Source organism: Eurosta solidaginis, chromosome 3 (assembly GCF_040869045.1).
Source record: "Eurosta solidaginis isolate ZX-2024a chromosome 3, ASM4086904v1, whole genome shotgun sequence".
NCBI lineage: Eukaryota > Metazoa > Arthropoda > Insecta > Diptera > Tephritidae > Eurosta > Eurosta solidaginis.
Genome location: NC_090321.1, coordinates 79,797,539 through 79,814,199, shown reverse-complemented (window position 1 = coordinate 79,814,199; position 16,661 = coordinate 79,797,539). Strand labels below are relative to the sequence as shown.

Here is a 16,661-nt window from a genome sequence, read left to right as displayed (position 1 = left end):
TTAAAAGTAGTATTTGTTAAGAGACCACAACTATTTTATAACATAGCTCCCGGTTCTAGATAGGCCTTTTCAGCTTGATTCTAATTAACGAAGCTTATTACTTAAAAGAGGAAAGAACGGCTCAATTAGAGAAGTACTTAATGTGTCTGAAATAGTGCTAGAAAAACTTTGAAATAGTTGAAACAAAACCAAAAAATTTAATTTAACAGATCATGTAGAGCCGATTTTTTCTTTTCAACGGTGGCTGTGGTATGACGGTAGCGTGCTCGCCTACCACACCAAAAGACATAAAAAAGCAATATCAAAATCTTCACAAATAAGCTGTATCAATTAGAAAAAAAGTGTTCCAAACGGGGCCGCCCCACGGCAGTGCTATAGCAAACACTCCCGAGTATATTTCTGCCATGAAAGAAACGCTCTTCAACTAAAATTCATCTGCTTACAGGTGACGTTCGGATTTGACTTAGACATAGAACTTGTAGGTCCGGTTCCGTCAATTTGTAGGTAAAATTAAAAAGAGTACGACGGAAATTGGAAGAGAAGCTCAGAATTGTTCAGATGTGGTTGCACAAACACCTGGTCGTGCAGAACAACATTTATCAGCTTGTGTATGATAATTTAGTTGATCAACTCACTGCCAATTTGTTTTTTAATTTGAAGCTTAGATTTTTTGTTTTATACAGCCTTGCATAATTTGACATATAAAAACAACTACAAAGCGAAACCCTCGGCATGTCCTCTCTCAATTTACTGCACGCTATGTCGGCGCATTCCCCTTTCCTTTCCATTGCTCAGTACAAGAAACCCCATATAATAGTTAATTTGGTTTGTCTGCAATATTATTTCTGCTTACTTTTTCTTTCTTTTTATATAAAGAATACTATTTTAGTTATTTCCAATGTTAGAGACTTTTATTATGATTTTTCTGTTATTTAAAACAATGCCAACGATCTATATTTCATTGTAGATCTACGCCCTGCTTTCTCGGCATCCGAGGCAAAACTTCATCTCAATCCGAATTGCGAAGCAGCTAATACAGCTGCCGTTAAGCTGCCGATTTCACCTGAAAACGAAATGAAACACAGCACTGAACATCACAAAACGAAGAATGTTGTAGAAGATGAGGACAGCGTGCCCGTTGCGGAAGCAATAGAAGCAACGGCTGTAACAGTCAATTCACCAACCTCGAATACAAGCAATACAGGTTGCAGTAATTGTTTTGGTCGTAAAAAGTGTAAACGTTGGGTTAGCTTGTCGAACGATAAGAGTACGCCCGAAATGTCGGAAGTCTATTGTCCAACATGCGACGATGCGGCTAATGAGACACCAGCATGTCTTAGTAAAATGCCGGATAAAAAGTCAAAACCAAAGCATAAAACAATATTGAGTGTGGAGAGTGAGCTAATTGTGAGCAAAAGAGGAAGTTTGAAACTGACAGCGAGAGGCAGCAACGCGAAGAAGGTGGTTATGCGCAGCGCTTCACTCAGTGCAGCCGATCGTAAAATAAAACGTACTCCCAGTCCAGCTAAGAAAATTGAAAAAGAAAAAGACAAAGCTAAAACGAAGGATAAAGGAAAAGATAAGGAAACAGATGTAAAAGATAAAACCAAAACTAAAACTACGAATTTACTCGCCAAGGTTTCTCCTAAACGAATCAGGTCCAAGACGAGCACCATTACCACAACAAAAACTAAGAACAATAATGAAACGATAAATACTAACGAAAACAATTCGTTGCCACTCAAAGAGCACAATAGCAATAATAACAGTGTGGATGAGCAAGAGAGCATATCGTCGCTAAAAGCCGAAGAATATGAAATAGCCGATGATGCAACTTCATTGAATGGTGCAACCCATGATGAACCTAGTGAAGCCAAAATAGCAATACTGAGCGAAAGCGACACGAAACTCATGATAAATGTACGTGGACGTGAAGAGCTCCCAGTTGTAGAACAACGCTCACCACCAAATACAGCCGAATTGAATGGTACTAGCAAGAGCGGTAGTAGCAGCGCTGGAAGCAGCAATTTGAAAAACAATCCATATAATTTCGAAAAGTGTATACTTGTACCTGTTAAATCAGAATGCCATCCATTACAGCCGCAGCAGTTAAGCCAAGAGTCACTCAATGCAGATAATACCGTTGCTGCTGTTAATAAACAAGACAATAGTATTTCGGGTGCAATAAACTCGACAACTGCTAAAGCAGAAACAAATGAATTCTCGACTATAAATGAGAATGAGCCGCTCGGTGGCGATAATGCAATTCTCCGAAGTAATGATGGTAGTGACTACAATGGTAATTGTCACCACACGATGTCACCACCGTCGTCTTCGAGTGCACCACGTTCACCCATTTCTCCACCACCGGCGGTTCCGGCTTCGGGTAGCATTGAAAATGGCAGTGTTAGCGATGCTGGTGTTGGTGGTTGCTTCAGTGAAAATAGTCACCAGAATGCAACTTTGCCACGCGCCAAACGGAATGCCGCACAAAATGCATTCTATCAGCGTGCTATGAGTTTAGTGCCAAAGCGGCGTACACCCGATGGCACTAATATATACTACTGGTGTGATTTACCACGTAGAGCTCTCAAAGGTGTGTTGCAAGTAGTTTTGGTTTATAAAGTGGGAACCATTGCAGGAGAGTTAATTAAATAGATCTGACGTTTCTGGGAGCTTATTGGTTTTTATTTGTTTTAAACCTTGGTATATTTTGTTGTACACATTATCCGCTTCATAGATAAGCCATTTTTGACTCGAGCACGCTGTAACATCATTAGCCTCAGATCAAACTAATGCAGCAGATTTATCAAATTTCGGTATTCTTATAAATAGGTTCAAGATTTATTGCTTCTTATAAGAACTCTTACCACCAGACTAGATCACATACTGTGAGTTATTTCCAATGATGGCGTATGTATGGAGAAAGCCGTATTATTTCATTGCAAACATCAGAGAAGGATTAGGAACACTCGCGAAAACAAATTCAAGCTTGTTAAAGCTTCAAAAATGTCATCAAAGGACATGCCCCAAATTTGAAGCTTATGTTGGGAGGGTCTCAGAAATATAAGTTTTATTTTTTGCATCCTTGCAAACAGATTTTAAAATTAATGTCATTATTTTGGTTTTTGTTGTTGTAACCGTGCTTCGATTTCACTGTTTTGGTCTCCAAAATCTTTATATTTCCTTCTAATGGCCCTTAAAGCATGTTTCATCAAACTTTGAAAAAGCGGCTATGCGAAAAGGACTGCAGAGCTCTAAACAGCCATTGTAGGAGATATAGAGGCCTCCAGCGAGTTAGGGGGATTAGAATATACCCTCGGTATGTGTGCCTGTCTTAAGAGGCGACTAAAATACCAAATTGATTCAAGGGGTTGTGTAGCGCAACCCTCTCCAGGGTTGCCAGCGCAGTATATAGCTTCTCCAACCCAATTGTCAACCTCACCTACCCGTAGCGAATCCTGATTCACTAACAGCCGAGGCTCTGTCGACCCCCAGTTCCTCATGGAGCTAGAGCGTGGGGAGGGCGGGATGGCCTAGAAGGTTTAATATGGTCATATAATTCGTTACCAAGATGATCGGGCTAGTACCTTAATGGTGCTTTGTTACCGGAACGTACCGGATCTATATCCGGCAAAGGACCATCAACATCGATAACACTCCCCAAAGCCTCCGCGGAGTCTGTTGTTGTTGTTGTTGTTGTTGTAGCGATAAGGTTGCTCCCCGAAGGCTTTGGGGAGTGTTATCGATGTGATGGTCCTTTGCCGGATACAAATCCGGTACGCTCCGGTACCACAGCACCATTAAGGTGCTAGCCCGACCATCTCGGGAACGATTTATGTGGCCACATTAAACCTTCAGGCCATTCCCTCCCTCCCTACCCCCAATTTCCATGAGGAGCTTGGGGTCGCCAGAGCCTCGTCTGTTAGTGAAACAGGATTCGCCGCGGATAGGTGAGCATGACAATTGGGTTTGGAGAAGCTATATATTGCGCTGGCAACCTAAAAGGTTGCGCTACACAGCCCTTTGAATCTGGTATTTTAGTCGCCTCTTACGACAGGCATACCTACCGCGGGTATATTCTGATCCCCTAACCCGCTGGGGTCTCCGCTGGGGGCTCCGCGGAGTCTCTTTATCGTTAATATAACAACAACAACAACAGGAGATATAGAGCTTCTTATGACATAAATCATGATATATCCGTACTACGTAGGTTGTATGTGCAAGTTTAAAAAAGGAAGTCCAGAAAATATAAAAATGCTATCGTCCAGAGAATTATATATATGTATATAGTATATATTTAATGAGAAAAGAGTTGCCAGCGCAATGGTTAGCTTCTTCAGCAGGCGAGGTCATATCAAGTCGTTCCTTAGATAATCGGACTATTTGTTGTTGTTGTATTAACAGTGCTTCGCTCCATTCAATTGGCACGACTACTAACAAATTGTCATCAAAGCCTCTAACGGGAGTCCAAGAAAATAGGCTGCTTCAACAGGGGCGGACTATAGGGAGATAGGTGTTAGAGGCGAAGGTTCCACATTGAGTTAATAAGATTTTGTGCAGTTGGTTAGTTAGTATAGGACCTCAATCGTGTTTTTTTTTTTTCGGAACATACCATAGTCTTTTTTGCTTAATTAAATAACAAAAATCTTAATTAAAATAACCGAATTTGATAACGTTTTGTGTTTTTTACATTTTAAAAGCAAAATTTGTTTAAATTTATATTTATAGAACTCGACGATGGTGCATATAATCCACTTTGGGCAAGTCGTGGCTTTACACAAACATTTCACTTTTGGAAAGAGAATCGCCGGCAACAATCCACACCGCTCAATGCATTCCTTACCTATGTCACACTACCTTGGTGGAGCATTGCTAAAGGTATTGAAGCGTGCAATTTTTAATTTATATACGCAAAAATACTGACAATATATTTTTTTAATATATTTTCAGATCTCCTGGATCATCGTGAAACGCCCATTCTCACATTTTAGTATTAAATTTAATATTTTATTTATTTTTTGTTAGTAATTTGTACATAAATTTATTGCAAAGCTACTTTTTTACTCAATTTTAAATTAGCGTGATTCACACCTGCTTCGTAGGTGATAGTTCTTTTGTGTATTTTATTTTCATAATTTGAAATTTGATAATTGTATGAAAACAAAATACACATATGAAAACTACCGACTACCGTCTAACGAATTAATAACCCAGTTGTGAATCACGCTTAAAGCGCGGTATCTAGATCGTAAAAAACAGCTCAGAAAATGTGTTTTAATTTTTCTCTTGTAAGCCATACAAGAAAATTTTCAATCTCAGAATACGCGTTTTCCTTTTTTATTATTCATTTTATTTAAGCTGGCAAGTATATCTTTAGCTTTTTTGGACCCTTGCAGAAACGCCCAAGAAATTCAACTGATGCATGCAGAATGCATCTCGAACGAAATTTCGTAAAGAAAATGCATAATAAAAAGGAAAAACCTCAAGTTTGGCTTAAAAGAAGAATGAACAAATTTCTTGACCATTTTCTTACTATCTGGATAACGCATTTAAATATTTATTATTCAATAGTTTAAATTATTTATGATACGCACATCATGATAGTGCAGTTTTAATGTGCGAATATTCATCGAATTGCGCTATATTATTTCGTAATCATTTTTAATCATTTATATGTGATTCAATTCAATTTTAGTCGATATATACATATAATTACATATGTGAGTTTTTATATTTTTTTAATATCGTTTCATTATTTCTTATATATTTTATATTTACTAGGCAACGTCCTTTTTTAACTTTGTAGTTGTATTAGGATTTCAGTTATTTTTCGAGATGGTTCATGTCAATATGCATTCTATATTGTAATTATGCTGATGTTGTTGTATTAACGATAAAAAGCACTCCCCGAAGCTTCGTATTGCGCTTATCAACCCCTTGCATCCCAAATTATGCTGATAAATGTATTACACGTACTTATTCTTTTTTTTTTTTTTTGACTGGGTGGATAATTGATGAATGTATATTGGAGGGATTTTTCGTCATCCCTGATGATGGCGCAACGCCGAAACCGGTTTGTATCCAACCCAAATTTGACAGAGGGAATCGTTACAATAATAAAAACTATTTTGAGCACCCTTAAACAATATTTTATAAACATAAATCAATGGCCGTATCGTGATATACATTTTACTCTGAATTAAATTATTCTTTAATAACTTGAAGTTTAATATAAATTTATTTTAGTGTAATGATAAGATCGAACATTTTACTTCTGTAGCATAAACTCTGCCCTCCTTATGCCGGGGTATTGAGTGCGAGTTTGAACTCCAGTTAAAGTTGACTAGAGTTTAACCCTGCCACTTCGGCCGCTTACGCTGAGATGAGCAGCAAAAGTTTATGTTATCGAACAAAGTGGCAAGGTTAAAGTCTAGTCAACTAGATTTTAAACTCACCATGAAAAACCAGGCATTAGTCATAAGAAATAAAAATTGTTTATAAAGCTCTTATAATTGGAAATTCGGATGGAAATGCCGTTTTAAAAGGCTTTATGAACAATTTTTAATTTTTATGAATATGAGGTTTGTGACTAAAAAATATTTTCTAATTACTTGCTCGGGTAGCGATAAAATCGTGTTTTTCAGTTTTTTTCAAACTATTATTTATTTTTATTTATTAGTTCGATATATTTTTCTCTCGATCATTTCATCATTCGACAGTCATGAAAGTTTTTTTACAGTTTTCAACTCTTTTTCGCCAATCTGCTCTTTCTTTGTGTTGTAGTTTCAAATATCATTTTTGTTTCCACGAGTGCTGAACAATTAAATGGCCAACCCTCCCTGACGCTAGCGACGTTACATTTTTAAGCGCTCTTTGTATTCATCCCTCGGCACGTTTTTCACCTTATTTTGGATTGGGTGACATAAAATTCAGTGAAAATTTAGAGCTTGGATATTATCAGTATAATTGGATACTGCTATCAAATTATTTTATTATCATCGGTACTTGATACACAAACTTCTGGATATTGGTGAAAATTATGCTCAAAGATTCTGTTGCGTACAGACACATATACAGGCCAAGCTAATAAAAGCGAAGTAATAACACAAAAGTGATTGTCCCAAATTTTGTTTTATTCAGGCCTGTTCTGAATTCCAACTCGTTTTGAAAAGTAAAACGAGGCTGATTCCGAGTCGATTTCGTTTTGGTGTTTTCAATTCCGATTGAAACAAAGCTATTCGAAGTCGATTTCGAATCGTTTTCATTTCGAGTCGATAATCAAGCGAAACAGCTGTTTTTATTTATTTTGGTTTTAGTTAAATTAAAATTGTGCAAAAATTTTAACAAGTTGACAGCACCAATGGTTTTCGGAAATGCAGAGGCAAGAAGACGTGCAATTGTGCATAAAAAACTCAAAAATCGATCGATCGAAATTGAGAACACGTCGGTTTCCTTTCGACCAAAATCGCTTTGTTTAGCTTGGAGAATTTTTGATAGGAATTTTCAAATTAAGATTTGTTATACTAAATAATCAAATAGTCCAGCAAAAAGTTGTTATAAGTCTTCCAAATAAAATGAATAATTTAATAAAACTTATTTGTGGGAAAAATAATGTAATTATCTGTGCGTAATAGGCTAATTACTTTCGATTCCGACTGCTCAGAGGCAAAACTTTTCAAATCGACCAAGTCTGGTCGGAATCGATATTCAGAACGCCAATCCATTTCGATTCCGAATAAGTTGGTCGGAATCGAAATCCAGAACAGGCCCGATTATTAGCAGAATACTTACGAAAAGGCAATCCGGCCGGAACTCCGACTTTCTTAGTCGAAATATTTTTTTGCAGTTTTTTTTCGTACAATTTTTTTGATCTTTAGCAAGCGAGCTGTGGTCACTAGCAATAACAGCGTTTGTCCTATACTCTTACATGGGATCTAGCACAGTTATCGGTTATGACCCCATATCCTTATATACCATAATTTATTGGTTCATACAACATTAAACGATATCACAGCACATAAACATACATAGTAAATACAAACGTGGCTAAATAGAACTAATAACGCAAACGCAATACAAAATTATAACTAAATAAAGCAAAATCATTCGAAATAAATACATTAGGCCGGGTCGATTTGTGGGGAGGCAAAAAAATCGCCCATTGCTCTGTGAAAATCATATTCTAGGGATCAAAATAAGAAACTTAACCGAAGGAACCATACCTCTAAAACGAATTCTGATGTCCCCCCCTTTGGGTCGTAGGGGCAAATTTTGAAAAATCCCACTTTGAAATGCCTATGTTTTTTCTTTTTGAAGTTTATTTTTCTCTTTAGAAATTTATTTAGTCAGAACATATGTAAATGAAAAAATGAATTTGACTTAGTAATAGAAAAGAAATTTAAACAAATTATTAGAAATTAGCGTTTTTACAACCCCCTTTTAAAACCAAGGCATCACTGTGATGCATTTGCACGTCGTAAACATAGTTGTGTGGGTTTTTTATTCAACCGTTTTAAAAAATGAAGGTATCACTGTGACACAATTGCAGATCGTAAAATTGCTTGTGTTGTTTTTTTAAGCCACCACAAGACACAGCAGGTAGAATTGAAATTGCCTCTACCCTAAAGTTCGACCCAAACGGGGGGACATCAGAATTCGTTTTAGAGGTATGGTTCCTTGGGCAAAATTTCTTATTTTGATCCCTAGAATACGATTTTCACAGAGCAATGAGCGATTTTTAAATCGACCCGCCCTAACATACATACATAAATAATAAGTACATCATGTAGTCAAAACGAATCATATAATACCAGTTGCTGTATAGAAATACAAAATCTTAAATGCTAAAACGAGCGTGAAAAATTTTGATAAGAAAATATTTTACTTTTAATTAACTCAGATTTTTTCGCACTATCTTTTATATACATTGCATTCCAACTAATGAAATTTCGCAAACTATTTCGAACATACTAGAACCGAGGGCTGACTAGTAAATATATGTATTTATGTTACTGTATACAAAACATTCCCTACAGAAAAAAATTGTTAAAAAGAAGCTAACTAGTTATTGATCATTTCGCGGGAGCAAGGAAAGTGGCTCACTTTTAGTTAACTTTAAAAGTCAGTACTGCATCTGTGAAATTGGAAAACAGTCAATTCGTTTGTTGTCCTCTATAAAATCCACTGTTTTTAACGATAATCGCAATTTATTAATTAGCAAATCGGTAACTATAACGATTTCGATATTCAGTAACTGTTATTTATGATCAGCTTTTGACGATAGGTTATGTTGAACTGGCCGATCATTAAAAACCTCATATAGACTGAATGAACCAAAGTAATACCAGAATTTGTTTGACGATCAAATGGAAAACCCCCAATTAGGTACCAAACTTATGTTGTAGAGTAACTCCGTCGTCTTGGCAAATACTAGAAGATTTCTAGGATCTTGTTTAATTCTTACACCTGCTGTTACTGACGAGGCCTTACTTATAAGCACGTGGCGCCAGAAGGCAGTGTCTAGTTAATTTGCCCATTGTGAGCCCTAAGCCCCCTTTAGAGATATGAGCTACTTTGTGTGTCTATTGTCTTAGGACTTGCATTAGATATTAGAAATGTTAGAGCCCAACCCTTTTATCTACGCCTTTCCTGCTTAATGGATCATATGCAAATTTTGCCTCCTTTTGATTTCTTCCAAACGGATTGCGACGTCTACCACTTCGAGTGCTGCACCCTCCTATGCCATCGACCTTTTCGTTACCTTCTATCCCTTTGTGACAAAGAACCCGGTAGAAATGTGTAGTCCAACCTGGACGAAGTCCCTCCAATACTTCTTTGCATTACAAAATACTTCTTCATGAAGTACTGTGTGACATTTTTGCCGTAATCGATTACCAATATACATTGACGCGACTGCAGCTTAATCACACTTCCTCCAGAATTCCTGCTACTTTCTTCAATTTCTGTCTGGAATAAACTGTAGTTATCTGACAGCCTGTAGGATCTACTTATTTCTGGATCGACACAGTAAACAGCAGACCCGACCCCTTCCATCAATTTGGAACTATCGCCACAATCCTCCGGCTCAGCCACTTTTCTTTCACTTAGGCCCGGTTTTTCAGTAGTTGGTTAAGCTAAGCTTAAACTAAGTTTGGTTAAACTCTAGTCAAATTTAAACTCTAGTTAAACTACTGAGCAGTTTTTCAGTCACAGTTTAAGGCCGCGCCTAGGGTAGGCTTTTTGTACGGCAACACTGTTTTTTTTTTTTTTTTGTTATCTAGGTAATTTGTAGATACGGCAACAGTTGGATTTTGCTTACCTAACAAACATGGAAAAAAAATTTCTCCAGCCTTTGAGAAATTTTATGAGGTGGGTTTGGTCAAAGGCTGAGGTATGCTCAAGTCAATCCAGAGTCGGATGGAGGTCCCACTTCCCCCACCTAAATAAATACACAGTAAATTAGTGTTTTTATTTCGAACACACACACGCGGCTCTCAGGCTAAAATATCCACAACCTTGAATCCAGGAGAGAGAGAGAGATGTTCACTAGGTAGTGTCGCTGACAATATAGTGTAACCCAAGGACGACGGCTCTCCACAAATAGAGGGAGATAGAGTGCTGGCTAAATGGTGGCTGAGATGGTGAAGACGACGGTGGCTCTCGCTAAGGGGTGCTAACGGCGGTAGTAATGACGGCGGTAGTTAGGATGACGCCCGAAGAGAGAGTACTGGGTGACGGTGACTCTCACCAAATAGCTATGACGACGGCGGTGGCTAGACTTCGGGATGGGATGTCCAAGGATCGGGATGGCGATGATGTTGTACCTACGGCGAAGTGTCTATTAGTATGAGGCTAACTAACTACAATATATTGGCTCGGGTATTCGGCTAGGGTAGTAGGGGAGTTTGTCCCGCCGCAGGCGTTGGGAAGTGTTCCCCTCTTACCTGAGCCGTGTATCCGTGCATTACCCTTCCTCTGAGTAATAGGGGGGGTGAGTCCCGTCTTACTCAGAGGAGATGATAACAAAATATTAGGGTTGCCCAATAGGCCGCGGGGGGAAGTACCATCGGCAGAACCGACCTTGTAACTTTACCCCCCCCCCTCGACCCAAAGGGAGTCCCTGGAATATGGGTAAGGCTGCCCAACAGGCCTGGGGGGAAGTACCATCGGCAGAACCGACCTTGTAACTTTACCCCCGTCGACCCAAAGGGAGCCCCTACAATGTATTTATATTTGCTCGGGCAGTCTGCCAGGGTAGTGGGGAAATCCGCCCCGCCACTGGTGTTGGGACGGGTTTCCTTCCTACCCAAGAAGGCTGCTCGTGCATTACCTTTCCGATGAGTAATAAGGGGTGTAAATCCCGTCTAACCGGAAATGTGGGTAAACCTGCGGGGTGTCCGATAAGCAGGGGGGCGTACCATCGGTGGAACCGACCTTGTAACGCACCCTCCTAACCCAAAGGGCACCCCTTGTCGACCGCCAGTGGCGGCCGACACGCACTTCACTTACCTACGGCGAAGTGTGCCTGGTGTATTTCGGCCAATCATTTTATTCATAGGTAACTATGAACACGTTGGGAATTATGCTCGCATTGTCGCGCACAGCGTGCCACGAATGAAAATTCCCAAGCATTGTGCGTTCACCATCGCTGGCTTGCTTTGTGCTTGCGCGATGGTTGTTGGGCCGGTATGTATGTATATATGTATTTCGGTACATACACTACTAGGGGTGGGCAGTAAATGGAAAATATGATGTTAGGGGTGGGCGCTAAATAGGAAATAGATATTGTGGCGTAGCATTTGCTATGTTACAGTCCCCCTCCTACTTCGGCGGACGAAAGGTTGTGGTATTCTACGGTTTTTGCGCGGAGGCCTGAACTACCATGGGCAGAGCCCAGGTATGTTTTATCATCGGTTCAATCCGATGGCTCGGCCTACATGTGTGTATATGTGTTCGTTGATGTTTTTATTATTATGATTGATTGATTTTTTTTTTTCTTCTCTTTTTTTCAACAATAATGTGTACATTTCATTTGTGTTTAAATTTAAATTGCAAGTAGAAATTCATTTTACATTTATATTACAATTTACATTTCAAGATTAAGGTATATACATACATATGTACATTTTTATATTACATTTTAAATTTACATTTCATCTATAGAAAACTTATCAAACTGGGTCGGATCTTGCTTCTCCTCAGCCAGCGAATCGTACCATCTTGGAGTGTTCTTTCAGCTTGATTATGGCGTGATCTTCGTCCACCCTACGCGCCGTGTTACACCCTTTTGCGATTTAGCCATAGTCCGGGCAAGGAAGTCTGGGCGTGGTTTCCATTAATAGTATCGTGTGGTTCTCGGTTTGGTGCATACGGTATAGTGTCACCAGCGGTTAGTTTGTCGCATACGATGGCGTTTAGATGGCCGGCTATTAATGGCGGGTCCCAGAATATCTTAGCGTCCAGTATTCGTGGCTTATTTGCGGGCCACGGTACTGCGTCGAATGGAGGCGGTTCTTCGGGCATGGCATATTTTGTTCGTGCTTCTCTCGGCCCAACGAAGTTGCGGTTAAAATTTATTTCGGCGGTTGATTTGTGTTGGGTCGTATTTATGGCGAACGCTTTTTCTGGTAATTCCCGTTGCCAGTTCCGATGGTCTTGTTTCGTACGTTGCGCCACCCTTGTTTTGATAACGCGATTAACGCGTTCGGTAGGATTTTTGTGGGGGGCACACGGTTTATTGTGAGAAATAAACACCTGGCTGATAGCAGTAAAGAAGCGCTATTAATTAAAAATAAGTTATACATATTTTATTTTCTTGAAAATACTGTAGCATTGTAATCTTACATTTGAGTCCTGTGAGAGAACCACACATAAATACAAGTTGGGAACTATATTTTTTTTAACTTAAGTAATAACATTTTTTACTTTATAAAAAATTTCCTTTTTTGCTCAGAACGCTATGATTCTCATGTTGAGTCCTGTTTCGAAACATCTTTTGACTTGTTATCAACATGAGATGTAGTGGTACTTAAGCCCAAATGCGTGTTGGTATATTCGACGTCATTGCCAACGAACGCAAATAACTGATAGTTTAACCCTGTCAGATCGGCCGCTTAAGCTCGGCTTAAACTTCAGTTAAAATAGATTGAAAAACTGCAGAATAAGTTTAAGCGTAGTTTAACTGACAAACTGCGTTGAACTTGTACTGAAAAAGCGGGCCTTAAATTTAATATGATTATTATAAAGCAGAAGTAACCACCAGCAGTCGCTGTAGAAATGTAGTCTGCTCATTTGAAAGAAAATAGCCAGATAATAACCCATGTTGGTTTATTGAAAACCAACTTATAGTTAACTCGTAGTTAGCTTCTTTAACTATATATATTTTTTTCTAGATTACTTTGAAGTCCAATATGATATAAAATAAACTTTGTAATAGTATGTTAAATACATACACTTACGGTCAAAAAAAAAAGCCGAGGAAACTGTTTTCCCTGTTACGACGTTTCTACAGTCACTACAGCTGCGTAACGAAACTTTTTAGTTATTGTGGTTAATATCTATAATTCCTTAACTAATGATATTTTAAGACGAGAAAGTTAGAAAGTTCCTAGCAGTTTGCGTAAAATCAACTATATTTCATATAAGTAACCATTGTATCCTTAAAGAAAAAATTAATATAATTGTCTAAAAAGAACAAATCACGCAAAATATGGAAAGCGTCAGCGGAGAACATTATAATGAATTATCCCTAAGGAGATTCTGAACGAAATACATTGAATAGGTGACTTTATTCACACGTTATCAAAGTGGACGACCACGAAAGCCAGTGAACGTGTTAGAAGGAATATCTTCAGGATAGCTCCTCTGAAACATTTAAAATTGTTCCAGAAACTTTCGCGGGATTGAAAGATAGTATAAACATGAAGACTATAATATTGTTGGTTCGCCGTCACTTTAGGTCAAATAATTATATAGTCCCTGGCTAGAATAAAACCAGCTTCTTAGCACAAAAATCCTTCCTCCCTACTAAGCTGGTTCTGCGAAAAAAAAAACTGGTCTCAGAGCCCCCAGTCATATTCTCTCAATAGCGCAAAATAAATAAATTCAATTCAGTTTTGTAATGCGTGGTTAGCCCCAAAAATACAAAAATATTGACTCACAACGTTCAGATTACTGTGCTCGATTAGCCTCCCAATTCTTGGTGAGATGCCGTCTTGAATTCTGTCAATTGCTATTGTAGTTTTCATGTTTATATTATCCTTCAATTCCGCCGAAGTTTCTGGAGCAGTTTTAAATGTTTTTAGAAGAGCCACTTCGTCCACTTCGAAAATGAGAGAATATAGTCAACTATTTAATATATTTCGTCCATAATATTTTTAAGAATAATTCATTGCAATGTACTCCGCCTACTATTTCCATAGTTTGCGTGATTTGTCCTTCGTAAACAATTATATTAATTTTTTTCTTCAAGGATAAAACTTTTACTTTTATGAAACATTGTTCCTTTACGCAAACTGCTAGGAACTTTCTAGCTTTTTCACCTTAAGATACCGCCTAATGAGTTAAGGAATTGTCGATGTTAATCACAATAACTAAAAAGTTTCGTTACGTAGCTGTAATGACGGTATAAACGATGTAACAGGGAACAATTGTCGTCGGCTTTTTATGACCGTAAGTGTATGTGTGAACTTTGTATGAAAAAAAAATGTCGCTTTAAATAATGATTATCTTTAAAATTCATTAACAAAAACAGGCTTTATTTGACCACTATGTGCTTTAGTGCAAGTCAAAAGACTCCACTAGTATAACCCGACGTTTCGCTAATCATCTTAGCATCCTCAGGGGTGAACTGCATTTATTTCAATTATTTTTCCCATTTTCAGTCAACAGCATATTATTATCTTTACTATTTTTTTAAATAATGCTTTAAGAAAACAACATAAACTGCAAGTATAAAAATTAAAAAATGTTCTTAGTCAAAACAAGGGATCTCAAATAAATGATGATCAACAAGCTAAATAATAATTTTACGCTTAAGTCGACTTAGGCTACTTTAGAAAAATGTCAGAGATATAGAACACACATACTTATGTACACAAAATTAGCCACTATTTAATAAAATTGAATATGTAAAACGATTGTCATATACGAATTATATATACATACATAACAAATTTAATGAAACAATAAAGTAAAACTTACTAAAAATCAGGTAATTTCTGCAAGTTGAATGGGCCTTGAATGACGCTATACTGGGCGCTTTCATCGAGTACAACTTTCACGACATCCCGACACGACCATATGAAATGCCTGTCCCTAATCGTCCGGAAAACCCAGCACAAAATTTTAAAATAAATTTTTAGTTTTTATTTTACTTTTTGGCTGTTTTTCTTCATTATACTTCATTCTGAACGATACAATTTTCAATTCTAATAATTTTAATTTTAATAAACCATTTTCTGAATCAGAACTTGTTGTATGATGCTCTTATCAGTCGTGAATTTGAACCCAAAGGTTAAGCTGATTTCAATTATTACATTGAAAGCAATGTAAAGCTTTGTTCAACTGTCGAAATAGTCCAATTGATTAAATATCACTCAAGAAAAAGCTCAAAATGCGGCAGAAGAAGGCGTTCCCTATATATAACTTCAATATATTTTGAGCAGAGATAGATTGTTTATGAAAAAACTTCTTAAAGAAGGCGTCAATAAACCGACTTTTATAAAAGAAAATTCTGCGAGGCTCTGGTGACCCCAAGTTCCTCAAGGAAGTAGAGGGTGGGCCTAGAAGGTTTAATTTGGTCATGTTAATCGTTCCCGAGGTGGTCGGGCTAGTACCTTTATGGTGCCTTGTTACCGGATCTATTTCCGACAAAGGACCACCAACGTCGATAACACTCCCTTAAACCTTCGGGGAGTGCCTTTATCATTAATACAATAACATTAACAAGACCAAGATAATTATCATAATTTGGACTCCTATACTTCCGAGGTGGTTAAGTATTTGAACCTGGGACGTTCGAAGCTATAGGGAAGGCCTCACAACTTTTTAATACGGCTAGAGTATCAGAAAATGGATATAATCCTATTAGAACATCCAAAATTTACTTTAGTGGTCATGCAGTTAAGCGCAGTTGCGGTGTCGGTGGAGGGATAAAGACTTCTTCGAGCACTATATACTAATAAAGCTATATTGGTAAAGATGCTCGGTCAAACGCATAATCTGTATGGTTCACAAAGTTGCACTTCAAGTTAAGAAAATTTCATCATATTGTGGCGAATATTAGCATCACTATGCTGTTAGTAAATAATCACAACACAAAAACAATAAAGCAAGCTACACTTGTGTACATGAATACATCAATCATCATTTATACCCATACATGGAAGGCGACGAGAAGTACATGCACACACATAACCAGCAGCTCGAAGTGAAGAGATATCTCACATACACACATGTAGTCATCAGCCGAAGTTCTTACTCACACATACACATGCATATAACTAAATTACCAAGCAGGAGATACAACAGTTCTAGAAGGTGAAACGTCTAGGCCTTTGGAGAAATATGCGGATGAGGCAACAGAGAATATAAAAGCAGCGCAAGCTGAGTAATAACTAATCAGTTTAATTTAAACACGTTTTAGTGTAGTACGTGAT

The 16,661-nt window shown here is 37.9% G+C and overlaps 1 protein-coding gene and 1 pseudogene across 2 annotated transcripts in view; one reads left to right on the top strand and one right to left on the bottom strand.

Annotated features, from left to right (window-relative positions):
* LOC137244056 (uncharacterized protein KIAA0930 homolog) overlaps window positions 1-15,146 on the top strand; it is a 35,404-nt gene extending 20,258 nt beyond the window's left edge. The window contains exons 7-9 of one of the 2 annotated variants that reach the window (XM_067772536.1): window positions 968-2,596; window positions 4,732-4,881; window positions 4,954-15,146. In XM_067772536.1, coding sequence (XP_067628637.1) covers window positions 968-2,596; window positions 4,732-4,881; window positions 4,954-4,994 — 1,820 coding nt within the window. In that variant the 3' untranslated portion in view covers window positions 4,995-15,146. The remainder of the gene's footprint in view (window positions 1-967; window positions 2,597-4,731; window positions 4,882-4,953) is intronic. The other variant, XM_067772538.1, reaches the window with a different exon arrangement.
* Window positions 1-15,567, bottom strand: part of LOC137244057 (chitooligosaccharidolytic beta-N-acetylglucosaminidase-like) — a 70,902-nt pseudogene extending 55,335 nt beyond the window's left edge.
* Between the last annotated feature and the right edge of the window lie 1,094 nt (window positions 15,568-16,661).